The following is a 14031-nucleotide window of genomic DNA, read 5'->3' as shown; positions in this document are numbered from 1 at the left end:
TCCAGGAGTCGGTCTCGCCACTCCTCCGCCTCTTCGAGGCATTCCCGGAAGCGCCGGCATAGGTCGCCTTCCCCGTCCTCTTCCGAGGACTCCGCCCGTCGGCGGGTCGCTTATCCCTCCATGCAAGCGAATCTGGAGGAATGGGCTTCCTTCGGGAAGCAGATGCTAGCGATTCTTGAATCGCAGGGCACCGGGCCGTCCGCGCCTCCGAGTGGGGTCGGTCGGCACCGGTCGAGAGACACCGCTCGTACGCCTTCGGGCTCGGGTGGTCGGCACGGCTCGCGGGAGAGGTCCCGCTCGGACAAGGGTAGCCGTTCCCGCCATGCCCGTGCCAGGTCCCGGTCCTTGACGCGCTCGAGACCGTGTGATCCTGTGCAGTCTTCGAAGAAAACATTGACGCCTGTGGCGCCGAGGTCGTCGACGATTTCTCTCGATGCTCTGCCTCCGAGGGGGTCGTCGATGCCGTCGGCACCTAGGTTGTCGAGAGACACGCTCGGAGCTCCGGCTTCGAGGACTGTGTCGACGCTGGCGGCGCTGCAGCTGACGCCGACGCCGATTCGCTCGACGTTGAAGCCTTTTCTGGCGACGCCGGCGCCGACTCGTTCGGCGCCCTCAACGCCTTTTCTGTCGACGCCGACTCGTTCGGCGTCCTCGACGCCTTTCGAGGCGGTGGTGTCGGAGGGGCCCCATGGCACGGGGTTTGCCCCTAGAAAGGCTATGGCTAAGGTCCGGCACTGCTTTGGTCCACAGAGGTCTTCCTCTTCCCGCCTGGAGTACATTTCAGAGGGTGATGAAGGCTCTGATGGCGGCCTGGTTCCGGTTCCAGATGACCTTATCTCGGGCCATAGCCAGTTTGATGACCTGAGGCAGTCGCTGCATAATGCCAGTGGACTGGACACTTCTCCGGAGGTGGAGTTTTGTCGGCCGGAGCCTGGCACTCATGCCGATTCATCATATCAGCGCCTTATGTCTCGGGTTACCGAGTACTTGGGTTGGTCAGCCCCCCCAGGGGAGTTCGTTCAGGATGATCTCACGGACATCCTTGATCTCGGTCCAACCACTTTCAAATGGCTCTGCAGAGAAGGGTGGTGGCGGCTTGGACTGCTCCGGAGAGTCTCCCGGCAGTGGGCAAGTCTTTGTTGCGAAAATACCATCCAGCCAGTAGCGACCCCTGCTACTTGTCTAGGCACCCCACCCCGGAGAGTTTGGTGGTGCAGGCGGCTGTGGCCCCGGCAAAGCAGGCGTCGTATCCTACCATCCCTCCGGATAGGGACGACAAAAGTTTTGACGGCTGGGCGAAGAAAGTGTTTTCTTCGGGGGTATGGCGCTTCAGGCGGCCAACTCCATATGTGCCTTGTCTCGTTTCACACACCCTCTGTGGAACTGTGTTGCATTAGCGGCTGATCATATTCCCGAAGGGGACGAATGGGATGGTTTCCTTGCTATGATTCAGGATGGCAAGGATGCTATGTGTGAGGCCGTTCAGTCCAAGTTTGGACTTGGCGGATTGTGTCAGCCGGTCCATGGCGGCGAGCACCGTAATGCGCAGGTTTGCGTGGTTGCAGAAGTCTGGGTTCGCTCCTGATGTGCAGTCCCTGCTCCTCAACATGCCTTTTGACGGTGAACACCTTTTTGGCAGCAAGGCTGACGAGAGCCTTGAGAGGTTGCAGACCTCCAAAGCTGCAGCGAAGTCGTTGGGCACTGCAGTTCGCCAACCTCCGCCTTTTCGTCCTAGGGGACAGCAATGGAGGGGAGGTTCCTTTCGCTATTACTCGTCCTTCAGTAAAGGGAGGGGAGCTAGCAGTCAAAGAGGCCATCGTAAGAGTGCCAGAGGTGGAAACAAAGGTACTCGAGGTGCCAAGGCCGCTCGGGCAGTTGCCTCTTTGCCCGCAGGCAACGCCGCAGCCGCTGCCACTCAGTCATGAGGCCAGGTCCCATGGTTCGCCGGTTGGGGGAAGGCTGGCGCAGCATCTTGTAGAGTGGCAAGCCATTACTTCGAATGTGTGGGTTCTGGAGATCATAACCCACGGCTACTGTCTTCCTTTTCGGCAGAGGCCTCACGACAATCCACCAGGGAGCCTCTCTTTGAAGAGTCCGGATCCGCTCCTTGCGCAGGAAATTCAAGCCCTGCTGGAGAAAGGCGCCATAGAACTGGTGCCTGTAGCGGAGAGGAACAAGGGATGGTATTCCCCTTATTTTTTGATATCGAAGAAATACGGGGGATTGAGACCCATCATGGACTTGCACGGTTTGAACAAACTCCTCAGGAAGGACTAGTTCAAGATGGTGACTCTTTCTCAAGTCCTCCAGGCCCTTCAACTTCAGGACTGGTTGGTGTCTCTCGACCTCAAGGATGCTTACTTCCATGTGCCGATCCGTCCCAAGCACAAGAAGTACCTGAGGTTCGCGGTTGGCGACTCGCACTTTCAGTTTCGGGTCCTGCCGTTCGGATTGACCTCCGCCCGAGGGTTTTCACCAAGCTCATGGTGGTGGTGGCAGCGCATCTCAGGAAAGGGGGGATTCATGTCTACCCCTACCTGGACGATTGGTTGATCAGGGGAGCTCTCCCGAGCAAGTCCTGGATCATCTGTCCGTCACCTGCCACTCCCTTCACAGGCTGGGCATCTCCCTCAATTTAAAGAAGTCCCATTTGACACCAACGCAGCGGCTCCAGTACATCGGAGCAGCGCTCGACACGTCCGTGGGGCAGTCCATCTGCCCTCCACGTCGTCTTCCCTACCGAGACGATCTGCTCTCACGGGAGGGGGGTCAGGTTCTCCATCCAGAGGTCAGATCCCTCAATCTTCACGCTTGGAATCCGAAAGGTTGAGGTATAAGGATTGGGACCTCCCTGAAGATGTAATGAAGGTGTTGCTCTCGGCCCGGCGGCCGGTAACTAAGTCTCTGTACCGTTGCCGTTAGAGAAAGTTCTGCGACTGGTGCAGAGTTCAGAATGTGGATCCTTTTGAATGTGACATTCCCGTGGTTCTGTCTTTTTTTGCTTTCTTTGGCCCACAGGGGCTTGCAAGTGGGGACCATTAAAGGTTACCTGGCGGCGCTGTCCATATTTAAGCGCTCGTCAGAAGAGTGTTCCTATTTTAAAAATCTTTTAATTTCGCAGTTTTTGAAAGGGCTCACTAATGTGTTCCTTCCGTCACCTTTTCTGGTGCCAGGTTGGGATTTGAACCTTGTTCTTAAGTTTCTTATGGGTGCTCCGTTTGAGCCTTTACATTCTTGCCCTTTGTGGCTGTTAACTCTGAAAACTGTGTTTTTGGTTGCGGTTACTTCCGCTCGCAGAGTGAGTGAGTTACAGGCACTTTCAGTTAAGCCACCCTTCACTGTGTTTGACAAGGACAGGGTTGTCCTTAGAGTTCGTCCTTCTTTTCTTCCGAAGGTGGTTTCGGAATTTCATTTGAGCCAGAAGGTTGTTCTTCCGGCGTTCTATCCTCCTCCACATCCTGGTAAGGAAGAGGAGAGGCTCCATAAGCTTGATCCTCGGAGAACGTTGAGCTTTTATATTTCGCGCATGTCCCGGGTCAGAGTGGACGATCAACTTTTCATTGGTTACGCTGGAAAGCATTTGGGACAAGCTGTGACGAAACAGACTTTGTCTCGTTGGATTATTTTGGCTATCTCCGAGTGTTACCGCTTGGCGGGTAAGGACCCTCCGGCTGGCTTGCGGGCCCATTCTACCAGAGGAGTGGCTGCGTCTACTGCCCTGCAGAGGGGAGTTCCTATTCGTCACATCTGTGATGCAGCCACCTGGGCTTCAGTACATACTTTTGTACGTCACTATTCCCTCGGTTCCATCAGAGGGCAAGATAGGCCTTTGGCAAGGCAGTTCTCTATTCCGCAATTTGATTGTGCATGCTAAATTTGTATTCTAAATTCTTTCCCACCACCTTACTTGGTACTGCTTTGGGAATCTGTCATAGATATGGAATACGTCAGAGGACCCAATCCCCTCGAAGAACAAGTTGCTTTCTTACCTGGTAACGTTCTTTCGATGGGATGGTCCGACAACGTATTCCATATCGCTCCCTCACTGCCTTCCCCGCTGAAGAATTTCTTTTGCGATTGCAGCTTGCGTTCCGCAAGGCCTTGTGTGTCTGACTGGCAGAAATCTGGTGGCACACGTTCTGGGAAAAAACTATAACTGATGCTATGGGCGTCGTGCGTCCTACCTATCACATCGGGTGACGTCGGCCGTCGGAGGAGGTCCTCGGGGACGGCGCATCGACATCATCGATGCAGGACGCAGACGCCAAAGATTTTCTGAAGCAGCACAGCTGTGGACATTACCTGTCATAGAAATGGAATACGTCGTCGGACCATCCCATCGAAAGAACGTTACCAGGTAAGAATGTAACTTGTTCTTCTCCCACCTCCCTTCTAAAACCTAAAGGTCACCCCTTACAGTATTGATTACATGTTTCTTTCTGTTGCCTCACCCATCAATTAGAGGGCAACTGTTTCATTGGCTATAAGAATCAAATACATTATGTTCAGAAATATTCAAGTCTACTAGAAAAGCATAATGTTCTTTTTTTTCTCTGCATTAAAGTATTTTTTATGAGGTAGAGGCGTGTGTGTGTTGTACATATTCAAGGTTATGGGAGGCAGTCCTGGTGTAGGTATGAATTGAATATGAAGCAGCACACCCCCATAAATCACTTTTGACACAAACCTTACACCACAGAGCCCTCACTATCCAATATCTTGAAAATATATCCAGTGTGTTTTTTTTTTTTACTTTCACGACCTTTTAATTCCTTTGCATCCTCCAGGTTTCATTCTTTTGATAGATACAGTTCACGCGTAGACACCATCTCCGTCTAGAAATATATTAATTATTATATCCCTTGGAGATGTCCGAGACAGACCTGCTGCTGTTTCTACCTTTCACCTGCTCTCACCCAGCATATTTTGTCATGCTAACCACCTAATGCCATCATCTCCATTGCCTATAGTTTGTGGCAAAGATTTTTAAAAAAGCTACTTAAATGTTAATGGTAAGGCTTTGTGATTTATTAAGACGCGTGCATTGGTTATCAGTTGACTGATTTCCTCCTTTTTGTTTGGTGTCTGTTAGCAGTGCATGCCTGTTTCAGTCATTATATCCCATTTTCAACATACTGTTTTACTTTGCAGAGGTTTTTAGCAAACTTGGACTTGCACATTCTTCATATACTGAAGATTCTCAGAGAAATTGGAATGAACCCAGTAATATTGCCTCATCCATATGGCAATGTCCAGCCACAGATTCTCTACCCTCGTGGTCAACAAGCTCAGGATCCCCAACTCATGCAACTGCTGTAAGTACAGAAGACGGGCTTCTAATCTATTGCTTCTTTCATTTTGGCCTGAAATGTTGAATGAATAATAGTTTTCCTCTTTTACAAAATAATAGTACATGAATCTCACCATGAAAGAAACGGCAGTTAAGTTACCCAAGAAACATTCAATTCTTTATGCAAGCATCCTACTTTACCTTTAAGAATAAGAAAATGTTTAATTCCTTGCCTTGGATGTAAATGTAGGGTCTCATGTGTTTTTCCTATGTGTGTTACACAGCACCCTCCGTGCAGTAACACAGGGGTGTCATAGTGACACCCCACCATAGACTCCATACCCTGGGACTGACTACTGTCTCCCAGGGCATGTAAAGTCACCATTGGCTTTACTAGTCCCAAATTATTAACAGAAACCAGTACAAACCATCATATTGTGGACGTCCTGGTCGGGGCAGTTCGATTGCCCCGGGGTCTGTTAGTCTAGGGGGCACGTCTCTGTCCCCCCTGATCGAGTTTTGGCTGGTGGCAGTGGAAACTACTTTTTATATTCGACTGCGAATATTTTCCTATGGGATTTTCCCATTGTTCGGGCTACCAACTTTAATTATTTAATTCTCATAGCCTCGAACATACCGCCGGTTTATTTAATTAATATTAATTCTCCGGTTGGTATTTTTTGCCAAGACTCGATTCTAAAATGGCGTTTGTGTTCTCTTCTGTGACTCCAACCCAAGTCGAGCCCTTTGTTCCACTTTTTGGCGGGCTTCTCCACAGACGCCTCCAAAAGTGGTGCCACTCTGTCTGGGTACCACAGGGTGTGTGGGAGGGGGTTTAGGCACCCTGGACCGAGTTACCTTGGAACTCAGGTCGCACTCTTGTGTGATTGGCCCAAGTGGTGAGCCGGCCGGCTCACCACTTAGCATGTTTGATTGACAGCTAGGCTGAGTGAATGGGGGTTTTCTGCATAAAAGCAGGGCTTTGGGGACTGGAACCTCAGAAGTCGCCACAGGACCTGAGAATCAGACGAGGGAGAAGCTGAGCCAACCTACCACGACGACACCACCGGTGGAGCCCTGCAGAACCGACTCACCACTTCCCGATGACAGAGAAGATCTCCCGGCTGGAGAGGCTTCTTCTCCTGACTGGTGGGCACAACCAGTTTTCCCTTCTTTCTTCGCACCCCGGCCCGGTTTGTGATCGAACTGCCCGTGCCAAGCACCCCGGCAGCCGGATAGCCACTCACCACTGAACCGCGAATCAACGGACCGCTCCTTGTACCTGAGAAACTCCGCGGCTGGTTTCTTCCCTGGCAGTGCAATGGGCCCCTGTCTTCCTCCACGATGAGATCCTCTCTTCCCCCGGACGAAGCACCGACTTGCACCCGCTGCCAGGAACAACTGCCCCCGCTGGAGCGTTCTCACCACTTTAAGGTACCGTGTCCGCCAGGCCTCCCTTTCTAAAGATTGCTTCAAGGTAATAATAACTCCTTAACCTTCTGGACTGGGCTGGCCGCCTTGACCCTCTAACTGGTCCCTTTCTTTGGTCCAACTCCTTTTTGAACCCTTTCAAGACTTTTGTGCACTGCAACCGTGTGACCTTGGACACATTTCGTTTCGATCCTCTTAAAGCGGATCCAGCCTACTGACTCTGAATTCACGGTTTTACTTTGCCTCCTCTCTTGTTATGTTCTCGTAAAAGCGTTGGGATCTGTTTCAACTTGTTCTCTTCTTTTCTCTCCCTTTTTAAAAACGAACTATGAGAGTGCCATCTATGTTAAGCGCTCACCGCTGTCTGAAAATAAGTGGGGCTTTACTTACGACTTGTCTAATATTCTTTTAAGGGAGTGTATATCTTTTAGTGACCGTGTTTTTGAATTGCTTACTATTAGTGCCTGTGTGTTTTTCTAGATGTGGTTTTAAATAAGTAATGTTATCTCTTTTACACCAAGCTCTGGTCAGTGTTTACTTGTTCTATTGTGTGCTCCTGACCTATTCTGAATACTCTGTATACTGCCTAACTCTTCTTGAGGGAAGTCTGACTGCTCAGCCACAGCTACCAAGTGAATCTGTGTGGTACAGACTGCTACCAAGTGGGTTTACTGCCAAACACCTGTAGTCCTAAATCTTTTGCAGTGGTCCCAGAGGAAACTGCACAGGTTTCTGCCTAACACAAAGGATGTCTGGTTTGCTGTTTATTCTTCATGCATACCAATGTTCATGAGCCTCAAATGTATAGTTATTTTTTTATTTCAAACACCTGGGTTTTGTCCATCTTTAAAAAAGAAACAACTTGGTATTCTTTTGTCAGTGGTGATCAGAGACCAATAGCTGGAAGTGGCAGGTTAACTGATTTCACTATACATTATCCCCAGGGGTTTATATTCATTTAATTCAAATATTATGTATCTGATTAGAAAAGCCAAAATACACCTGCCCTGTCCTCTGCCTTACTGATATCCATAGATATTGCCTCTTCATCTCATATCCATTTTCCATTCCTCAACTCTGATCTTGCATAGCCCTATTCCTAAACCTCGGTCCAACCAGCAATCTTGTCCCTTTTTTTTCCATGTGTACCACATGTCTTTTTTCTTTGTCCTTTTGGCCCTTTGCCACCTGGCCAGGCGGATGAGTTCAGGGGAGGACACTTCATGCCAACCCCTAGTCAACCTGACATGAAGACATGTTCAATGTGTCATCCTGCTTTAAAGACTGAGAATAAAAGTTGGCTAACAGCCGGAGTCCCTCAAAGAAAATTAACTATCAAACCTGGACCCCCTGCTCTAGCACCTGGGTATGGCTCTATGGAAAAGAGACTGCGTGCAATACCCTCTACAAGATAGTTTTGTGCTATAGCAAATAGACCCAGCTATATAGCATGCCATGTCTCCCGAAAACTGCATATATGCATTAAAGATAGAACAAACCAAAAAAATACTGATCATGCTTCTAGCCCCCAAACAGGGATTTCTATTATTTTGTTAGGACATAGATTACCAGAAAGTGGTGTCCCAGGGGTCCTTCTCCAGGTAGGTAAAGAGTAATCTTATTTAAATAAATGTTGTTGCCACGCTTTCAATCCCATAATCACTGTGTGTGTTAAACCACGGGCTTGCAATCCCCACTCCAGCCCCTGTGTATTATGGGAAACTCTGGGACAGCCCTGATAGCAATGCTGCCTGGAGAATGCAGCCCCAGGAAACTAACACTCGACATGGCCCCTGGAAGGAAGAGCCAGAAGAGGTTGATCAGGCCACAGGGTTCGCTGTGGAGAGAACTGCCGCTCTGTGGAGCCTTTCGGAGCACTAGCAGGATTCTGCCTAGGTTGAACGTTGGGAGAAGGTGGCAGAGGGTAGACCCGTAAGGGGTCAGCGCACAGGGCACGATACGACAGAGGAGCAGCGCATAAAGTGGAGTGAGTGAAGCAGAGGGGTTGGCTCTCCCCTCCGCTTCATTGGGACTCTTGATGCCTACGTAGGCTAGCGCCCACCTGGGAGCGCAGCAGGTAGTTCCCCACTCCCCTGCCAATGCCTCAGACCCACATGCTGTCCCCATTGGTCCTGCGTGCAGGGCGAGGGCGGTGCCAGGGCAGGTCAACTTGAGTGAGTGCGGCACAGGGCCCCGAGGTGGTGACGTGGTCCTGGGGGCCCCCGAGAATGAGTTGAAATGATGGAGAAGACCTGGAGGGTAAGCCATTGAAGGTTGGTGGGAAGCCCTTGTGGAGACCCCAGGAATTACCTAGAGTTGGAGATCCCTTTATAAGCTTCCCTATGCCCGGAGTCTGCCTGTGATAGTGGCTTGGGATTTATTTAGCCCTGATATAAGAGGCTCAATGAGATGGAAGGTATTGCGGCAGCAATTTAGGAATCGGAGCTTGGAGGGGAGGGAGGAGGGTGACAATTGACCAGGCAGCGAGCTGCGTGTTATATAGTGTACATAGTTAAAAGTCTTACAGTGCACATAGTTGTGTTCTTATCAATGGAACCTTACAGCATCTGGTGACATCAAGGAACCTCATGATGCTTCAATGAGAAAGTTATCATATGACTTTAGAGGAAGTTAGAAGATTGGAAAAACTGCAGCCTTGAAGCTGATAAGATGATAAAGAATATTTCATACCTGTTGCTTGCCAGCTTCATTATACTGGCAACGAAGGTGGGATGGGAATTCCTCAATGCCTTGCAAAATGTTGACCACTCCCACATCTATAACAGCCCCTAGAGGACAGGAAGCCTCCACAACCACTAGCCATGTCTCTTCAATTTGTTACTGAAAGATTTCCCTTACCTAAGATTGGCAAGATGATTACAGATTTGAGTGGTTCCAAAGTGTATTCGTTGTTGGACCTCAAATCTTCCTGTCACCAGATTCAAATGCATTCTGCTTCCCATGATATTCGCACCTTTATCGTGCATGTTGGTTTGATCAAATGTGTCAGAAGGCCATTTGGGCTGATATCATTTGCCAGTGTTTTTCAACGTGTGATGCACAACATTTTGGGTAGGGAAAGTGGTGTAAAATTCTACCAGAATCACATTTTAGTGTGGGGGAAAGACAGAGAAGAGCATGATGCCAGACTAAAGCAGGTATTGAAGAAGTTGGACATTGCTGGTATGACTCTGATGTCAGAAAAGGGCAAATATGGTGTGCCAAAAATGTATTATTCAGGCTATAGTGTATCGGGAGATGGAGTTCGTCCAATTTGAGCACAGTGAAGGCCATTGTGGAGATATCATCACTGGGAAACAAGGCGGAAGTATCACCCTTTCTGGGCATGATAGAATATTATGTGAACTTTGTTAAAAGCCTGGCCAATAAAACGCTAAATATGAGAAAGCTTAAAAGAAAATGGGTGAGGTTTGACTGGAATGAGAGATGTGAAGAGGCGTTTGTCAGGATAAAAAAGAACATTACCAAGTCAACGCTGTTACAAGGTTTGAGAGATTGTGCGTACTGTCCATTGTGTACTACTGATGCAAGAGGTTTACACACCATAGCATATGCCTCTAGAGCACTAAAGGGGGTAGAAATACTCTATTCAGTTATTGAACAAGAAGCTTTGGTGTTTTTTTTTTTGGCCATAAACAAATATAAGGTAAAGTTGAATGGTAGGAAGTTTACTGTTCGAACTCTCCACAAGACCTTGGTGGCAGTTTTTGACAGAAAAGGCTTAAATGGAGTGTCGAGGAGGATTTCCAGATGGATTACCGGATCTTGAATTTGTGGTAGAGCATGTGCACAGCAAAGATAATGTAGTGGCTGATGCGTTATCCAGGCAACCTCGATACATGGACAGATGAAGGGATCAAGGACATATTTGTGGTGACAGAGTCTTGACATGAGCAGGAATGGCTTGAGGCTTGTCAGGATGATGGTCTGCACCAGGAGGTGAAGAGGATGGTACAAGGGAGATGGAGTGTAAGTAGTGATCAAGTGTGGTGTGACCAGCTCAAGAAATTTAAGAAAGTCAAAGATGAATTGGTTGTGGTTTATGGATTGGTGTGCAGAGGTCAGAGGTTGTTGGTCCCGATAGGGATGCGTGACATTTTGGTGGATTAAGGACAAAGGGTGCATATGGGGATTTGTAGAACTAAGGCCCTTATAAGAATGGATTTCTGGTGGCTGGGAATGGGCAGGTTTATTAAGGTGAGGATCAAGGAGTGTGACGAGTGTAAGAACAGTGACAAGGTGTTGCAAACGAGAATTCCCCCAATGATAATACCACACGTGCCCAGAATTCCGTGGGATACCATTGCCATAGATTTGTTGGGGCCATTTAATTTTCAAGGGTCCAAAGACTCCTATGTAATTGTGGTTATGGATTTGCTTACCAAGTGGGTAGAAGTAGGAGTAATTAAAGACATTACATCGAGAAATGTGATCATGTTTCTGGAAGGTATATTCTGGCGAGAAGGTTGGCTGGGAGTTTTGATCAGTGACAATGGTCCACAGTTCATCTCTAAAGAGTTTCAGGGTTGGGTAGAGGAGATGGGAATTAAGCACACAAGGACAGCACTGTACCACCCAGTAGTGGGCGCGTTGAACGCTTTAATAGAAAGCTTGTGGATTGTATTTGCTTGTCAGTACAAGTGGGTGGAGATTGGCAGAAGAATTTACTGTGGAGACTGTTTCAGTACAGGCGTATCCCTCATCCTGTTAGTGGGGTCACTCCGTTTGAGCTAATGAGGTCGCAAACCCAACACATTGTTGGTGCGAGGGTCCATTGGACGCTTCAAAATAGTAGACATTGATGTCAGATTGATTCATGAAAGGATGAGGCTTAGTGGTGAGGAATGCAAAAGGGGGTATGATGCAAGACATAGGTGTAAGTTGGTGAAGGTGAGGAGTGTTGATGACACGATTATGGGAATGCAGTACAGTTGAAAGCAGGCTTCTCAGACGCAATGGTCCCAACATATCTTATTTGCCATCCCTGGTTTTGTTTTATCACATGTTTATTTCACAGGTGTATTCCATGTTCTTTCCATTTTCATTTTATTTGAAGAGAAGGAGGTGTGTTATATAGTGTACATAGTTAAGGGTCTTACAGTGTAGATAGATGTCTTCTTGTTATCAGTGGAACCTTACAGCAGCTTGTGACATCAAGGAACCTCATGATGTTGAATGAGAATGTTATGATATGAGCTGAAAGGCAGTTAGAAGATTGGAAAGTTTTTTTTTTAAACAATTTTTATTTTTAAAACACCACAACCAACAAATTAACAAAACATTACACACATTTCACAATGCCCCAACAACATGACTTCTATTACATCCCGAATCCCTCCCTTCCATCCCCAAGCTTACACCATATCCCCAATTAACATCTACTCTGAAGGCATAGTTTGTACTTGGTCTGTCGGAGAGTCGTTTTCTCCTGCTCCGGTCTGAGCCGGTTCAAACAATGATGCCACCAAATGTGTCCAGGCCATCAGAACCTCTCCTGGGTCATCACCCCCACTGTTGGCTGCTTCAATCCACACCACCGTCTCAGCCTCTACCCATTTTTTAAGGTTGTGCCACCATACCTCTACCTTCGGCCTTCTACTGGATTTCCAACCCATGGCAAACCTGCGCTTAGTAAGAATGTAAGCCAGATCCTTGAGCTTACATATATGTTTCAGCTTGGGCGGCCTGGGAAACACTCCTAGCATGCACGCCCATACAGATTCTATATCCATTTTAATATCTTTTTATGTCCGGCAATGCGCCACCTCCCGCCAAAACCTTCCTATTTCAGGGCAACCCCAAAACATGTGCATCATACCCACATTTACTTCTCTACATTTAGAACATGTCTGTATTCCTGCATCCTTAAAACGTGCAATCCTCTGCGCGGTCATGTATGCCCTATGGGTGATGTCAAATTGGATTTGCTGCAACCTCGCATTTCTAGATACTTTTTTATGGTATCGTTGGGTTCTAGCCCACAGCCCGTCACTCATAAGTTCTCCAGCCTCTTCTTCCCAATCCCGTCTTAATTGGAGCTCTTCTTTACCCACCCGAGACATGAGCAGCTTGTAAATCCGGGAGATCTCATGACCCTCTTCAGACCCATCATAGATTGTTTCTATGGCCGTATCAGGCTCGCCCGCCAACACTATATCCGCCCATGTATTTTTTACCAACCGCACCAACCTGGTGTACGTAATATATTGCCCCCGTTGCAGCCCAGTTTTTAGCACAAGCATGTCGAATTCCAACACTTTCCCTTCCTGCCACATATCCCGACCGTTGCAATCCCATTTGGTTCCCAGTGTCTGTGGATTATCTTCCGCAGTTGTTTATCCACACCCTTCAGTGTCACTAGTGGTACCTGTGGGGAGCACAGGACTGGGTTCTCTATAGCCTGCAAAGCTCTCTGCCATATTTTCCCACCCAGTTCAACATCTTCGTGTATCCCTTCTGTTGTGCCTTTGGCAACCAAATCCATTCTTTCAGAAAGAATGGGGCGCATTCTCCTTTTAGTAGTCGAGATTCAGGTGTCGGCTCGTCTGAGAGCCACCTTGCAACATATTGCAATTGGCTAGCTAAATAATATGTCTCAAAGTTAGGCAACCTGATGCCACCCCTATCGTATGTGTTTTGTAGTTTCCACAGTCCTATCCTATTTATAGTGTTGTGCCATATAAATCCTCTACACAGGCTGTGGAGCTTGACAAAGAATCGCTTGGTTATCATATGGGGTATGTTCCCGAAGAAGTGCAGCAACCTGGGCAACACCACAATTTTTAGCAATGCCACTCTCCCCATCATAGCTAGGGGGAGCTTGGCCCAAAAAGTCATGCTACGTTCTATATTAGCCACCGCCCTCTCCGTATTTTGTATTTTGTTTGTGTTCGACCTCTGGTGTCTGATATATATCGATCCCCAGGTATCCAAAAGTGTCCGTCGCCCATTGTATTTGGAGTGGCAGCAACTCCTCCTGTGGTATCCCTCTATATCTGCCCAGGGGGAACATGCATGATTTCTTAGGTTTCACAGTTATTCCGAAAAAGGATGCATACCTATCCATCACTTCCAGTATGTATGCTAGGTTTACTTCGGGGTATCTCAAATATAACAACATATCATCAGCATACATGGAAATCAAGTGTAGCTCGCCTTCGTAGGGATCCCCATGTCCCCTAAATGCTGCCTCAGGTAGATCGCCAGGGGTTCTAACGCCAGGATGAACAGCATCGGGGACCACGGGCATCCTTGTATGGTGCCTCTCCCAAGTTGCCAACGCTCAGACG

The 14031-nt window shown here is 48.2% G+C and overlaps 1 protein-coding gene across 1 annotated transcript in view; it reads left to right on the top strand.

Moving 5' to 3' along the window:
* Positions 1-14031, top strand: part of TMEM131 (transmembrane protein 131) — a 2512175-nt gene that overhangs the window by 2442548 nt on the left and 55596 nt on the right. Inside the window, exon 40 of the mRNA XM_069636582.1 lies at positions 5152-5315. Coding sequence (XP_069492683.1) covers positions 5152-5315 — 164 coding nt within the window. The remainder of the gene's footprint in view (positions 1-5151; positions 5316-14031) is intronic.

Source organism: Ambystoma mexicanum, chromosome 7p (assembly GCF_040938575.1).
Source record: "Ambystoma mexicanum isolate Mex_15411 chromosome 7p, UKY_AmexF1_1, whole genome shotgun sequence".
In the NCBI taxonomy this organism is placed as follows: Eukaryota; Metazoa; Chordata; class Amphibia; order Caudata; family Ambystomatidae; genus Ambystoma; species Ambystoma mexicanum.
Note: the sequence above shows the minus strand (reverse complement) of the source record. Positions and strands in the feature narration are given on the sequence as shown.